Source organism: Gadus macrocephalus, chromosome 3 (assembly GCF_031168955.1).
Source record: "Gadus macrocephalus chromosome 3, ASM3116895v1".
In the NCBI taxonomy this organism is placed as follows: Eukaryota; Metazoa; Chordata; class Actinopteri; order Gadiformes; family Gadidae; genus Gadus; species Gadus macrocephalus.
This window is the reverse complement of record NC_082384.1, coordinates 7,080,935-7,093,151: the sequence shown is the minus strand read 5'-3', so window position 1 is coordinate 7,093,151 and position 12,217 is coordinate 7,080,935. Positions and strand designations below refer to the sequence as shown.

The window sequence follows — 12,217 nt, the reverse complement described above, 5'->3', positions numbered from 1 at the left end:
ATACACCGTGTGAGGTCTGTCGTGGAGACTCCAACAGATATTCAACAGCAGCACGCACATTGAAAATCAATCACAACATGTCAGCCACGTGCTCTGTGGTTTCCATTGAGTTTCTACCCAGGGTATTGATTTGGTGTTATATTTAGCCAACAAACTTAAGCTTCGTACGTTTCCTGTCCCAAGAATTGTAACTTTGTTTAATATATTTTAATGGTCAATTTAGATGACTTGTATGGAAGGTTGTGTCGCAAGGGATTCGGTACCGTAAATTGTCTGTAGCGTAATACAATTTTGCGAGGAATTAACTGCAAAAAATATTCAAAGCATTTGCCAAAACTGTAATAGATTTCGGCTGGTGGGTCTCGCCGAGAGGACAATTGTGAGGAGAGGACACGCCATACTGAATGGATGCAGTATGAATACACAATGACAACGGGCAATTAAAAGATTATAGCATTTCCTTGGGCAACATACTCTTCAGCATTATGCTAACATAGCCACCACATATAGCCGTTGTAGCGTGGCTATATGCTGTGGTCACGTGCTGCAAGTTGCTATTAGAGCTCCTATGATTGCCTCTTTAAAACAATGAAGTGTGACGTGCCATAAAGAGGAGCACAGAATCAGCTTGTGAGAGAGAGAGAGAGAGAGAGAGAGAGAGAGAGAGAGAGAGAGAGAGAGAGAGAGAGAGAGAGAGAGGGGGAGAGAGACGACGACCCTGAGAGTACATGCCTTCTGTCAGGGAGGTCGCTGTCCCCTCGTCCATTACACGCGAGTGAGTCTACTTGTTGGCCAAGGTGTGGAGGGCCACCATTTGTCAAATGTGGCCACTCGCACGCCTGTCTGTAGCACGTGTGTGAGTGTGTGTATATGTGGCTGTGTGTGTCTGTCTTTGTGTGTCTTTGTGTGGGTCTGCATGTTTATGTATTCATCTATCTATACATGAGGGTGTGTGCAATTTGGGTGTGCGTCCACATCTTAATGTATGCATCCATGTGTGTGTGTTTGTGTGTGTGTGTGTGTGTGTGTATGCGTGTGGGTGTGTTATGCGTGTGCATGTGCAATGACATGGACGTACGCCAGCATGTGCACGTGTTTGTGGCTGTGTGGGTGTGTGTTTCCATGTGCAGGTGTGTGTGGCTGTGTGTGTGTGTGTGTATCCATGTACATGTGTGTGCCTGCTGCATGAATTTGTGGGTGCACTTTGAGAGGCTTTTCATGAATATGTTTAAGCGGTGCCAGGCCGTAATAAGCCCATTGAGGTGAGTGATAGGGCTGCTATCTATGAAGCAGGAGCCTAACGCTATGCTCCAGACAAAACAAGAACTAATGGCTCTGCCCGGGAGAGAGAGGGAGGGAGACAAAATACACCATAAGAGCACCACGGAGAGACAGAGCTTGGCATAAAAGAGCTTACCGAGGGTTGGGGGGAGACAGGGAGGTAGGGAGTGAGAGAGAGAGAGAGAAAGAGATGGAGAGAGAGAGATTTGGAGGTTATTCTTAGATAAGAGCAGAAGAGATGTCTGTTGCCAAAAGAAAGAGAAAGTGGGCTAGTGAGAGAGTGATTGAAAGAGAAGTCTAGGACACAGAGATTGAGAGATAGAGAGAGAGGGGGAGAGAGAGAGAGAGCAGAGACAGACAGCAGAAGCGAGCCCATTCATTTTCGCTGACAGTCAGCACTGAGATCCATAAGCAAATGGCTAAATATAAACGCCGGGATTTTGAATTTCAACGGAGCAACTGGGAGGATGAAACACTGAATATTGGGTCAGACTGAGCAAGTCAGCAAAAAGAGAAACACGCTCAATTTCTCCTGCTTATTGATATGGAAATATCGGAAGACGTGTCGTGAATTCGGCGCAGAATTAGCCAGCAGGCTGATTAGCAGTGGATCACGGGGCTCATCAAGAGGGCCATTCAAGCATGCTGAACACAATGGAGCAGAGTTTAACGATGAGTTGATGAGTTACACACAAAGGGTTTAGAAATATAAACTCATTGAAAACTATGGAGCTAAAAATGGTTCTCGTAAAATGTAATAGCTGGAATAACACGGTCCGGTAAACCGATGGAACCTTCACATTAATAACACATATTTGTGTTGATGCGCTTTTCAAGGCAAACAATAACACATGCGTTTAACGGAAATGTATACGAAGTAATTAAGAGTACTGGGCTCTTAGAGGCTAGCCTTAAGGAGACGCAGAAGGAAAGGACAGATTGTGTGTTCTACCTTGTATCGGAGGCCGGGCTGATGGTCTGTACGGGTTTGGTGAACGGGCTGTTGACTTTAGCTCTGAGTGGGACCGCTGCCCCGGCTGCTGAGAGGTCCACGCCTGGCGTGGGACCCGGGACCCGGGAGGCTTGTGACAGGACGGGTTGGTGGCGGGGTGCTTGTGTCTGCAGGTGACCCGGGGGTCTGGTCGTGGTGGGGGGCCCCGTCGTGGTGGGGGGTGGTCGTGTCTGCCGGGGATCCGGTGGTTCAGTCGTGGTGGGGGGTGGTTGTGTCTGCAGGTGACCCAGGGGTCCGGTCGTGGTGGGGGGCCCTGTCCTGGTGGGGGGTAGTTGTGTTTGCAGGTGACCCGGGGGTCCGGTCGTGGCGGGGGGTGGTTGTGGAGGTTCTGGAGAAGGAGTGGGCGTGGGGCTGGGGGCAGCGAGGGAGGCCAGGGGAGGCAGGTGCAGGCTGGCGCGGTGCTCGTCCACCCGGCTGGCTGGGACGTAGGTCACCCTGGGAGGAGGAGGAGGAGGAGGAGGAGGAGGAGGACAAGCATGATGACAGCATGAATAGGAACAACCACCATCGCTCAAAATGGACACCCTGCAGTGGGGAGCTGGCTGAGCACACATGAAGACACAAAGACACCAAATACATTTCAGATCGAGCAGCAGAGCCAAGCACGGGTTCACATCATTCTTTCTCCTTCCCATCCTGCTGTGTTTTGAAAGCAAACTTAGAAACGGACCATGTTTTGCAATGGCCAGCCACATAACATAGCATTTATTGTGCTATATTATTTTAAGCAAGTTCATGGATCCTAGACTGACTGAGAAATGTTCAGAGTAATTGCATGCCTTCATGATCATGGAAACAATTCTGGGGAAAGACAATGTAAAGCTACAAAAATGATTTAATCGGGCATTCATTTTGCATTAAATAGTAAACATGGGATGGCGGCTATGGCTTGACTTGAAGAAATTAAATAGTAATGCAGTTATTTAGATTTAAAGAGATGAAACGATGAACTCATCAGCAGTCCAATGTTACATTTAGTATATTAGAGTCTGAGTTAAAAACTTCAGCATCAATACACATGAGTCTGCAAGGATTGGTATACAGCCAAACACTGTATTATAAAGCCAGTAGTATACAGTGTATTATAAAGCCAGTAGTATACAGTGTATTATAAAGCCAGTCGTATTCTGTAAATTAAAGAGCCAGCAGTATACAGTGAATTAAAGAGCCAGCAGTGAACTAAAGACCCAGCAGTATACATTAATAACACATGTGTGTTTAAATATAATATAGTATAGTGTTTAAATGTGGGTGATAGTGTTTAAATGTGGGCGATAGTGTTTACATGTGGTCGATAGGGTTTACATGTGGTCCATAGTGTTTAAATATGGTCGATAGTGTTTAAATGTGGTCGATAGTGTTTACATGTGGTCGATATTGTTTAAATGTGATCGACAGTGTTTAAATATGGTCGATAGTGTTTAAATATGTTCTTTTCCCTCACTCTCCACCTCATCCCTAACTCTCCACCTCAAGCTGGTGTGTAGTGAGCGTTCTGGCACCGATTGGCTGCCGTGCATCACCCAAGTGGGTGCTACATATTGGTGGTGGTTAGTGAGGTCCCCCCTTCACTTTAGGCGTCTTTGAGTGTTATTAATTATTATTATTCTTCATGTTTAACCTCTGTTTTCCTTTTATTCCTAGTCTGTTTTACATAGTTTTGAATGATGACTATATGCTCTGTAAGGTGACCTTGGGTGTCTTGAAAGGCGCCTCTAAATTAAATGTATTATTATTATTATTACAGTGAATTAAAGAGCCAGCAGTATACAGTGAATTAAAGAGCCAGCAGTATACAGTGAATTAAAGAGCCAGCAGTATACAGTGAATTAAAGCCCCAGCAGTATACAGTGAATTAAAGCCCCAGCAGTATACAGTGAATTAAAGCCCCAGCAGTGTACAGTGAATTAAAGCCCCAGCAGTATACAGTGTCCTATGAGGCCATGGCATGGTGCTGTCAGGCGGGGCCAGAGGTGGGCCACCCTGAGCTGTAGTGAGTGAGCCGGGTAGACAGGCTGTCGTGTCTGGACACAGGCAGCCTGATGGTGACAAGCCCTCTGCTTCCTGGATGGCTTCTTACTCGGAGACCAAAACAACTCATCTGCTTCCCCTACCTGTTAGGCCCGCCCGCAGGCCTGTCACCGTGACGCACTGGCTGTGTGCGCGCGTGTGCGCTTGTTGTGTGCACTTATGTATGTGTGTGATTGTCTTTGTATTCATGTGCAGATATGTATGGGGATGTGTGTGTGCTAATGTGTGAGTCTATGTATTGTGAGTACATTTGTGGGTGTGCAAGCGTGTGTGTGTGTGTGTGTGTGTCTGTAGGTGTGTGTGGGGGCGTTCACGGGTGTGTGTGTATGTGTGTAAGGCTGTTAAAAGCACTCTTTTATTCAGAAGCGCAGCATTCAAGGTGAGACGAGCGATGAATTATTCAGGGATGTTTCCCTTAGCAGGAAAAAAGTGTTTTTAGAGTTTAGACCGTTTGAAAGGTGTGTGTGTGTGTGTGTGTGTGTGTGTGTGTGTGTGTGTGTGTGTGTGTGTGTGTGTGTGTGTGTGTGTGTGTGTGTGTGTGTGTGTGTGTGTGTGTGTGTGTGTGTGTGTGTGTGTGTGTGTGTGTGTGTGTGTGTGAGGGCTGGTGATGTATTTGTTCAGGAGCAACATTGAGAAGGAGTGAGCCGTAGATAGAGATAGAGAGATAGATAGACAGTGAAAGAAAGAGGGCACGGAGAAGAGATGAAGGGGATTTAGACAGACGTAAACGAGAGTGGCAGAACGAGAGAGAGAGAGACAGCAAGAGAGAGAGAGACGGAGAGATAGAGACAGAACCAGACAAAGCGAGAGAGAGATAGAGGGATCATTTGTACGTGGAAGGAGTGGTGGCGGGGCGGAGGGAGAGGGGGACTCCTCTTCAGTCAGCCAAACATGCAATTTGAGTACCTCAGTGTGAGAAGTGAAGGGTAATTCCAAACCTGGGAGATAATAAGGATGTTTAAACGTCACAACAAGTAGCGGTGATAATTTAGCATGATTCTAGCATGTCAGGATCAGTCCAGAGACGGTGAAGTGGAATGAGATGAGGATGTCACCGTGTCCACGCTCGTGGGAATAATGCCAGAACCGTACTCACCGGCTTTCACCGTTCACAAGGCTTGATCTACAAAGTGTAAACACCATGTTTTTTACTGGGCGCTTCGTATGTAGACCAATGAATTTTTCATAAACACTACTCCCTTCAATAATAATACATTGTTTATCGCCCTCATCTCTCCGCCTGAAGAGTCAAATGCTACAAAAAGTATGATTCTGTATGGTATTATATATGCCGTATATATACAACCAGAGTTGTATGGAAGACCTTATGCTGAAAGTGCATGGTAAGTATCTGACTCACACATGGTATATATATAGTACTTTGGAAGTATTAGTTTCTTTATAGTTATTTATTAGTTAGTCATTTATTTATTCAATCAGTGTTATTATTTCATCTCTATTTTTTTTCAGACAGAACCAAATGATCAAACAATCCCCATTCCGTCATCCTATTGGCCGGCTAGCTCCTTACTGTATCTCCGGTCCAATCACAGAGTGTCTGCGCAGCAGGGCCCGGGCCTTGGCGCTGGTCATGTTGCTGGTTTGCTCTCCGTTGATGGCCAGGATGACGTCACCGGCCTCCAGCCTGCCGTCCCGGCCGACACACCCGTCCTGGAGCACACTGCGCACCAGCACACCTGAACCGTCCTTCAGGGCACCCACTGACACCCCTGCCAACACACACACATACACACAAACACGATGGACGATGGTAAACGGTTGAAAAAGGAGTGAGTTATTACTAATAAGTTATTAGTAATAATAACTCACTCCTTTTTCAACCGTTTACCATCGTTCAAACCATTAAACAAATCTACACACTTGTATCTTCAATACTATCCAAACGGAATTTTGATAGCATTTATACTTTTTTCAGAATCACAGTTTTAGTTTCAAACCGGCATCGTTTTCAGTTGCTTATAATAATTTAGGTCACCATAGCAACGCCGGTAAACAAACCCCGCCGAATAGTCGAATCTCTGGACTGAAAAGGCAGATCTGATTCGACTCAGAAAATTCAGAGTCGGGGACAGCCCTAGAAAATAATATTGCTGGCTAACTTTAGCAAAATGGATCGGTTTTTAGTATCTAAAGCTACAGTGAGTAAGGAGACAGAGTCTGGGGCAAGCAAAAAAAGAAGAAAGTATGAAATATTTAAACTTGGGATTTTCATGGACTGGATCTGAAGATGCTCCGCTGCCAAAGTGTGATGTTTGCAAAGAGGTGCTAGCTAATGACGGTATGAGACCATGTCGACTCCGGCGTCATATTGAGACCAAGCACCCAAGTCTGGTGACCAAGCCCCGGGAGTTTTTTGATAGGAAGCTAAATGAACTGCGGTCACAGAAGAAAGTAATCCAGGGGGGGGGGCTCAGCTGAAATTTCTTCTCTGAGGGGGGGCTCACTCTCTCACACTTTGAAAACCCCTGCTTTAACAGATACTAGTAAAATATCCTCATACACACAGCTGAAAAATGTCCTCTCACATACACACATATGAAACCATTCAAATAGTCTATAAGAGCTTTTCAGTTGATTTGAGTGAAGGTGTATCAGTTGTGTATGTAAAAGCTTTTATTGTGTATGTGTGAGGTTTTCAGTATAGTATGTGAATGGTTTCATATGTGTGTGAGAGGACATTTTTCAGCTGTGTATATGAGAACATTTTACCAGTATGTGTGAAAGCATTTCAGTAGTCCATGTAAATGGTTTCACTAGGTTTTATGTGAGCTTTTCAGTTGTGTATGTGAGCGTATAATTTTTCAGTTGTTTGTGTGAGTGTTTCAGTTGTGTATGTAAAAGCTTTTCACTTGTATGTGTGCGAGTATTTCAGTATAGTATGTGAATGAGTTTGGTTTCATATGTGTATGTGCATGCTTATTCTGAATAATGTCCCATACGGCCCCTCATATACACACACACACACACACACACACACACACACACACACACACACACACACACACACACACACACACACACACACACACACACACACACACACACACACACACACACACACACACACACACACACACACATAGCAACACAAACATACACACACACACATAGGCAAGAGGAGGTTTTAATGCATGCCAAACCAAAAGACAGGCACCCAAACAAACTACTGAGAGTGGCAGGAGCAGCATAATCAAGACAGACACTAGGCAGATTAGCGTATAAACATGGCACAGCCAGCAGGGCATTTACAGACACGTCACCCTTCACGCTCACACACACACACACACACACACACACACACACACACACACACACACACACACACACACACACACACACACACACACACACACACACACACACACACACACACACACACAGAAATGCATACACACACACACGCACACACACACACACACACACACACACACACACACACACACACACACACACACACACACACACACACACACATACACACACACACACACACACACACACACACACACACACACACACACACACACACACACACACACACACACACACACACACAAACACACACACAAATACATAAAGAAACACACACACATGCACAAACACACATAGACAAATAGACACATACACTTGCATGTACAGATAGATCAAGGGGCACAGGTGGCTAGAAGGGTAACACAAGCCAGTCTAACTAACGCCTGATTGAGGAATAGTCCGTATGGACACATAGCCACTTACACACACACCCACACAGACAGCACGGCATCATCTGTGCCACAGGAGCATGTCTGAATAGCTATCTCTGATTGGTGGGCACAATGTCAGGCAATCTCTGATTGGTTGACATTGTCAACAAATCTGATTGGCCAAAGCCATCTCTGATTGGCCAATGCCATGTTTGATTGGCCAATGGCATGTTTGATTGGTTCTATCATGCCTGACTGGATCATAGCATTTCTGATTGGTAAGTATCAGATCGGATTGGCCACTGCCATCTCTGAATGGCTAGTACATTTTCTGTTTGGCTAGTACCATCGCAGGGTCAAAGACTAGTGGAGTCTAGACAAGACAGCACAACTACACACATCCACAACACTATGGTCGTACATAATTTGAAGTATGTCAAAAAAATGACTTTGGGGCGGGGCTTGATCAAATATCGAGTTTATTGTTTTTTTTTAGGGGGATTACATTCAAATTACAATACAATCATAGTGCATGGAATATAACAGATAACCTCTAACAACATGACCCGGACAAAGACAGCATGAAGACCACAAAGGTTTGATGGCTATACTATACAAATATTTATACACTCTTATACAACATAAAAATAAATAAATAAATATGTTTTTTTTCTCTCATAAACTCTTGATGATAAATCCACATATTGGCCTAATTCTATTAGCCAACCATCTATGAATAAATAAGATTGAGAATACTTTGATCGTCAACATACAATTCTTGACTTTTCAGCAAACATACAGAAAGAGCTACCGATCCACTCGGTTCATGACAACATTTATCCCCTAACACTTGCATCTAAACAGGCAGATGTGTAACTGTGAGCATGTAGACAAGGCAAGTTTAGAAAGACCTGATTGTTTCGTCATGTCTTTCTTTTGACCACCAGCTCTAAGAATCGTAAACCCTCTACAGTCCAAACCGACCAAATAACCTGTTCACAGAACCCATTAACAGGAAAAACATCACAAGATTCAGGGTAGATTCACACTGTACGTTTACAGCTCTCTTCAGACTCTAAATTTAATTACCACACCACCAAACACGTAATCCTCATAGAACAGTGCTTTAATCAACTAAATAGAGAGGAAAAAATGTGTTTTATACTAATACATATAAATGAATTACTCTACTGTGTGTAGATGGTGGTGAATTATGAAGTGGTGTATTCCTCTAGCTCTCTCTTGTCTAACATAATTAAAACTTTTATATAATATAACAGTGCCTCCCTAGGGTTGGATTTCTAGGTCACCAGTTAGTACGTCTCCTCATTCAGTGCAGTATGCCCTTTTCTTTCTACTGCTTGTCAGACACAGTTAAGAAACATAGCGTCTTAAAGTTGCTGTGAGAGAACTTGAAGCAAATCGGCTTAAGTGACGACAGTGCTGATGAACAGATATATTAATTATGTGAGTGCAACCCTTGAGTCAGTATTGAGCTCCTGATTTATATCACTTGAAAACTGAATTCAACAAAATCTGACTTGATCAAACTCCGCTGATGGCATGAGATGCGCTCTTTTTTTACCCTTATCGTCTCACTCTACCTCCCACCTTATCACTCTGCTTCACTTATTCTCTTGCGGTCGCATTCCTTCACAACTCCTCCTGGGGGTCGCCCCCACCACCGCCCACCATCGCCATAACGACGACGTACACACACCAAGATACCAACGCCACGAGAAAGACGGAGAACATACCAAGGCTATGGTTGCCCCGGACAACAGTGATTGTCCTCTGGTGGCGGTTGTGGGGGACGGGGGGTGGGGCTTGCTGCTTATCGCCGTCGTCCATGATGGCGGAGTGCTGAGCGGGGAACTTTTCCTGTCAGGGGGGAAACAGAGGGATCATGAGGGCGACAGAACCCGGACGGGGGATTAGCGGACAATAGGGGCGATCCCGGGGAACGGGCTGATTGAATCCATACAACACTGACAACACAAGCCGCCGGCGCATTCCGGCGTGCGCCCCACGCACACGGAATGCTAAACGCTCTGCAGAGTTTGGCTAAAGTCTCAGATTTAAAGAAAGTGCTGTTATGATGACTTTGCAGAAACACGCTCAGCCGTTATTATCTCAGATTAAAAGGGGTGATGCAACTCCCTTTCATGGAAGTCATAGCAGTCACAGGGACTCTCAGGAGTGAAGGCCTTTTGGTAGGGGCCCAGGAGAGGAAGCGCACACATCAAGACAGCCAGGGTACACTGTGGCTCCACTGGGCACAGAGGAAGAAGAAAGGGCCCTTCTTTGAACCGTCACAAAGCGTACAGGAGCCATTGAAGTTAAGATGGGGCCTGCACAAGCCCTTTTCTGACAAGTTGACTCTGACTGACACCGGCGTGCGTGCACGTGTGTGTGTGTTTGCACACGCATATCTTTAAGTCTGCAGCATCTGTTCAACTGTGGGTTTTGTCCTGGAATATTGTACTAAGAGGGTAAGTGCTGATTGCTGAAACACTTGACAATGCAAAACGGTTCGCAATTAAGAGAAAGTCGGAACAAAAGCGGTTTCAATGGGAGAGGTTGGCGGCCTAGAGCAACAATAGAGGAACAAGTCATCGACACTGGGCACTTTCCCTAGTGATACTGATACAACAGGGCCCGGCTCTGAGGCAAAGGATCCCAAAAGGTGGAAAGTACCGATCCATCTGTATTACTGTCATCTTGTTCAGCTCAATGGTATTACTGAGCACATTTTGAAACAGCTATCCAATTTACTTAGCTCACTGGGGCAAAAGGTAAAAACACACTGTTCAAACTAGTTTCACATTTATTTGAAAAGCTTTCAAATATTCCTGAACGGCAAACACTTTGAACAATCCCTTTACAATAAGGGCAGACAAACAGTGAGTGTTGACTTTGACCGACAAACACTTTGCTGTTCCCCCTTCTATGTGATGCTAAGCAGTTCCACCTGGGCCACGTACCGTTCTGGAGTAGACTAGCTGGCTGCTGCTGCTGTGGTTCTCCTCAGAATGGCCGGCGTTGGCGTTAGCGTCTGTCAGCTCGGCTAGCAGGCTAAGCTGAACGAGGCCGTCAGCGTCATCGTAGGAGGCACGCGCGCTGCGCTCTGAGATTGGCGTCAGACCACCGCACAGCTCCAACTGACGGTAACACACACACACACACACACACACACAAAGTCAAATGGGAAATATGTATCAACCAAAAAACCCACAAAAACGATCCAAACAAAAACAGTGTGCTATGATAGAAGCTAACAAGGCTTTCCAGAAGGCGCTGGGTTGAATTTGACCTCCCACTACTCTCCTTCCCTGCCCTCTCTCTTCTCGTGTAGTGCGGTGTAGCATTGTGTTGCTCTCTGGGCTTCATTAAATATTGAGACGGGTCTGAAACTGGACGCCCTGCTACTTGTTACTAAGCCACAGTCCAAAACAAAAAGAGGAGGTAAAAGCCAACGCTCTCTCTCTCTAGAAAATACACCACTTCACAGTAGGTGTCTGTCTGTGTGCTTGTGTGCGAGTTGGATTAGTTCGCGCAGAGCACACTTAATTGCTGTACACCATCTTCGTATTGAAAAAATAATACCAAAACAAAATGTCATCGAGGAAAAAATAAACAGTTGAGCTAAACTAGAGATACAACCTTAAGACAGAGCTCAACGAGTTTAGACGATATTAAGGATGCCCTTAGGTGTTTGAAATCCTATCTTTCCCTCCGTACCGGCAGTGGCTTGGCCACGCCGATGCGGACGGGGCCGTAGCTGGTGGACTTGAGGACGTGCACGGCGTAGTCCAGGCTGGAGCCCTGCAGGTCCGAGTCGTTCACGCACATCAGCCGGTCCCCGGGGAGCAGGTTGCCGTCCTGGTCGGCCACGCCCCCGGGCACCAGCGAGCGGATGACCAGCACCGTCTTGGTGGCGTCCTCGGGATCCTGCCGTTGCCATGGGAACAAGAGTAATTAGAGGACGAGTCAAAGGACGTTGGGTGCTGTGCACACGGGGGGGGGGGGCTACTGGCTCTGGGAACCGATTCAACTGGGAGGAGGAACAACAATAATTGAAATAGGTGACCAGAGCGGCTGGAGAACTCTATCTTGTAGAAGGCAATTTAGGAATCGTTAAACCGGTGTCAATACGCAGGAATGTTGATACGAAAGAACGTGTATACTA

At 45.8% G+C, this 12,217-nt stretch overlaps 1 protein-coding gene across 2 annotated transcripts in view; it reads right to left on the bottom strand.

Annotated features, from left to right (window-relative positions):
• si:dkey-92j12.5 (multiple PDZ domain protein) overlaps window positions 1–12,217 on the bottom strand; it is a 34,740-nt gene that overhangs the window by 7,646 nt on the left and 14,877 nt on the right. For both annotated transcript variants that reach the window (XM_060046914.1, XM_060046915.1), the window contains exons 17-21: window positions 11,770–11,979; window positions 11,013–11,189; window positions 9,786–9,909; window positions 5,856–6,054; window positions 2,234–2,728 (exon numbers count right to left, since the gene is read on the bottom strand). In XM_060046914.1, coding sequence (XP_059902897.1) covers window positions 2,234–2,728; window positions 5,856–6,054; window positions 9,786–9,909; window positions 11,013–11,189; window positions 11,770–11,979 — 1,205 coding nt within the window. The remainder of the gene's footprint in view (window positions 1–2,233; window positions 2,729–5,855; window positions 6,055–9,785; window positions 9,910–11,012; window positions 11,190–11,769; window positions 11,980–12,217) is intronic.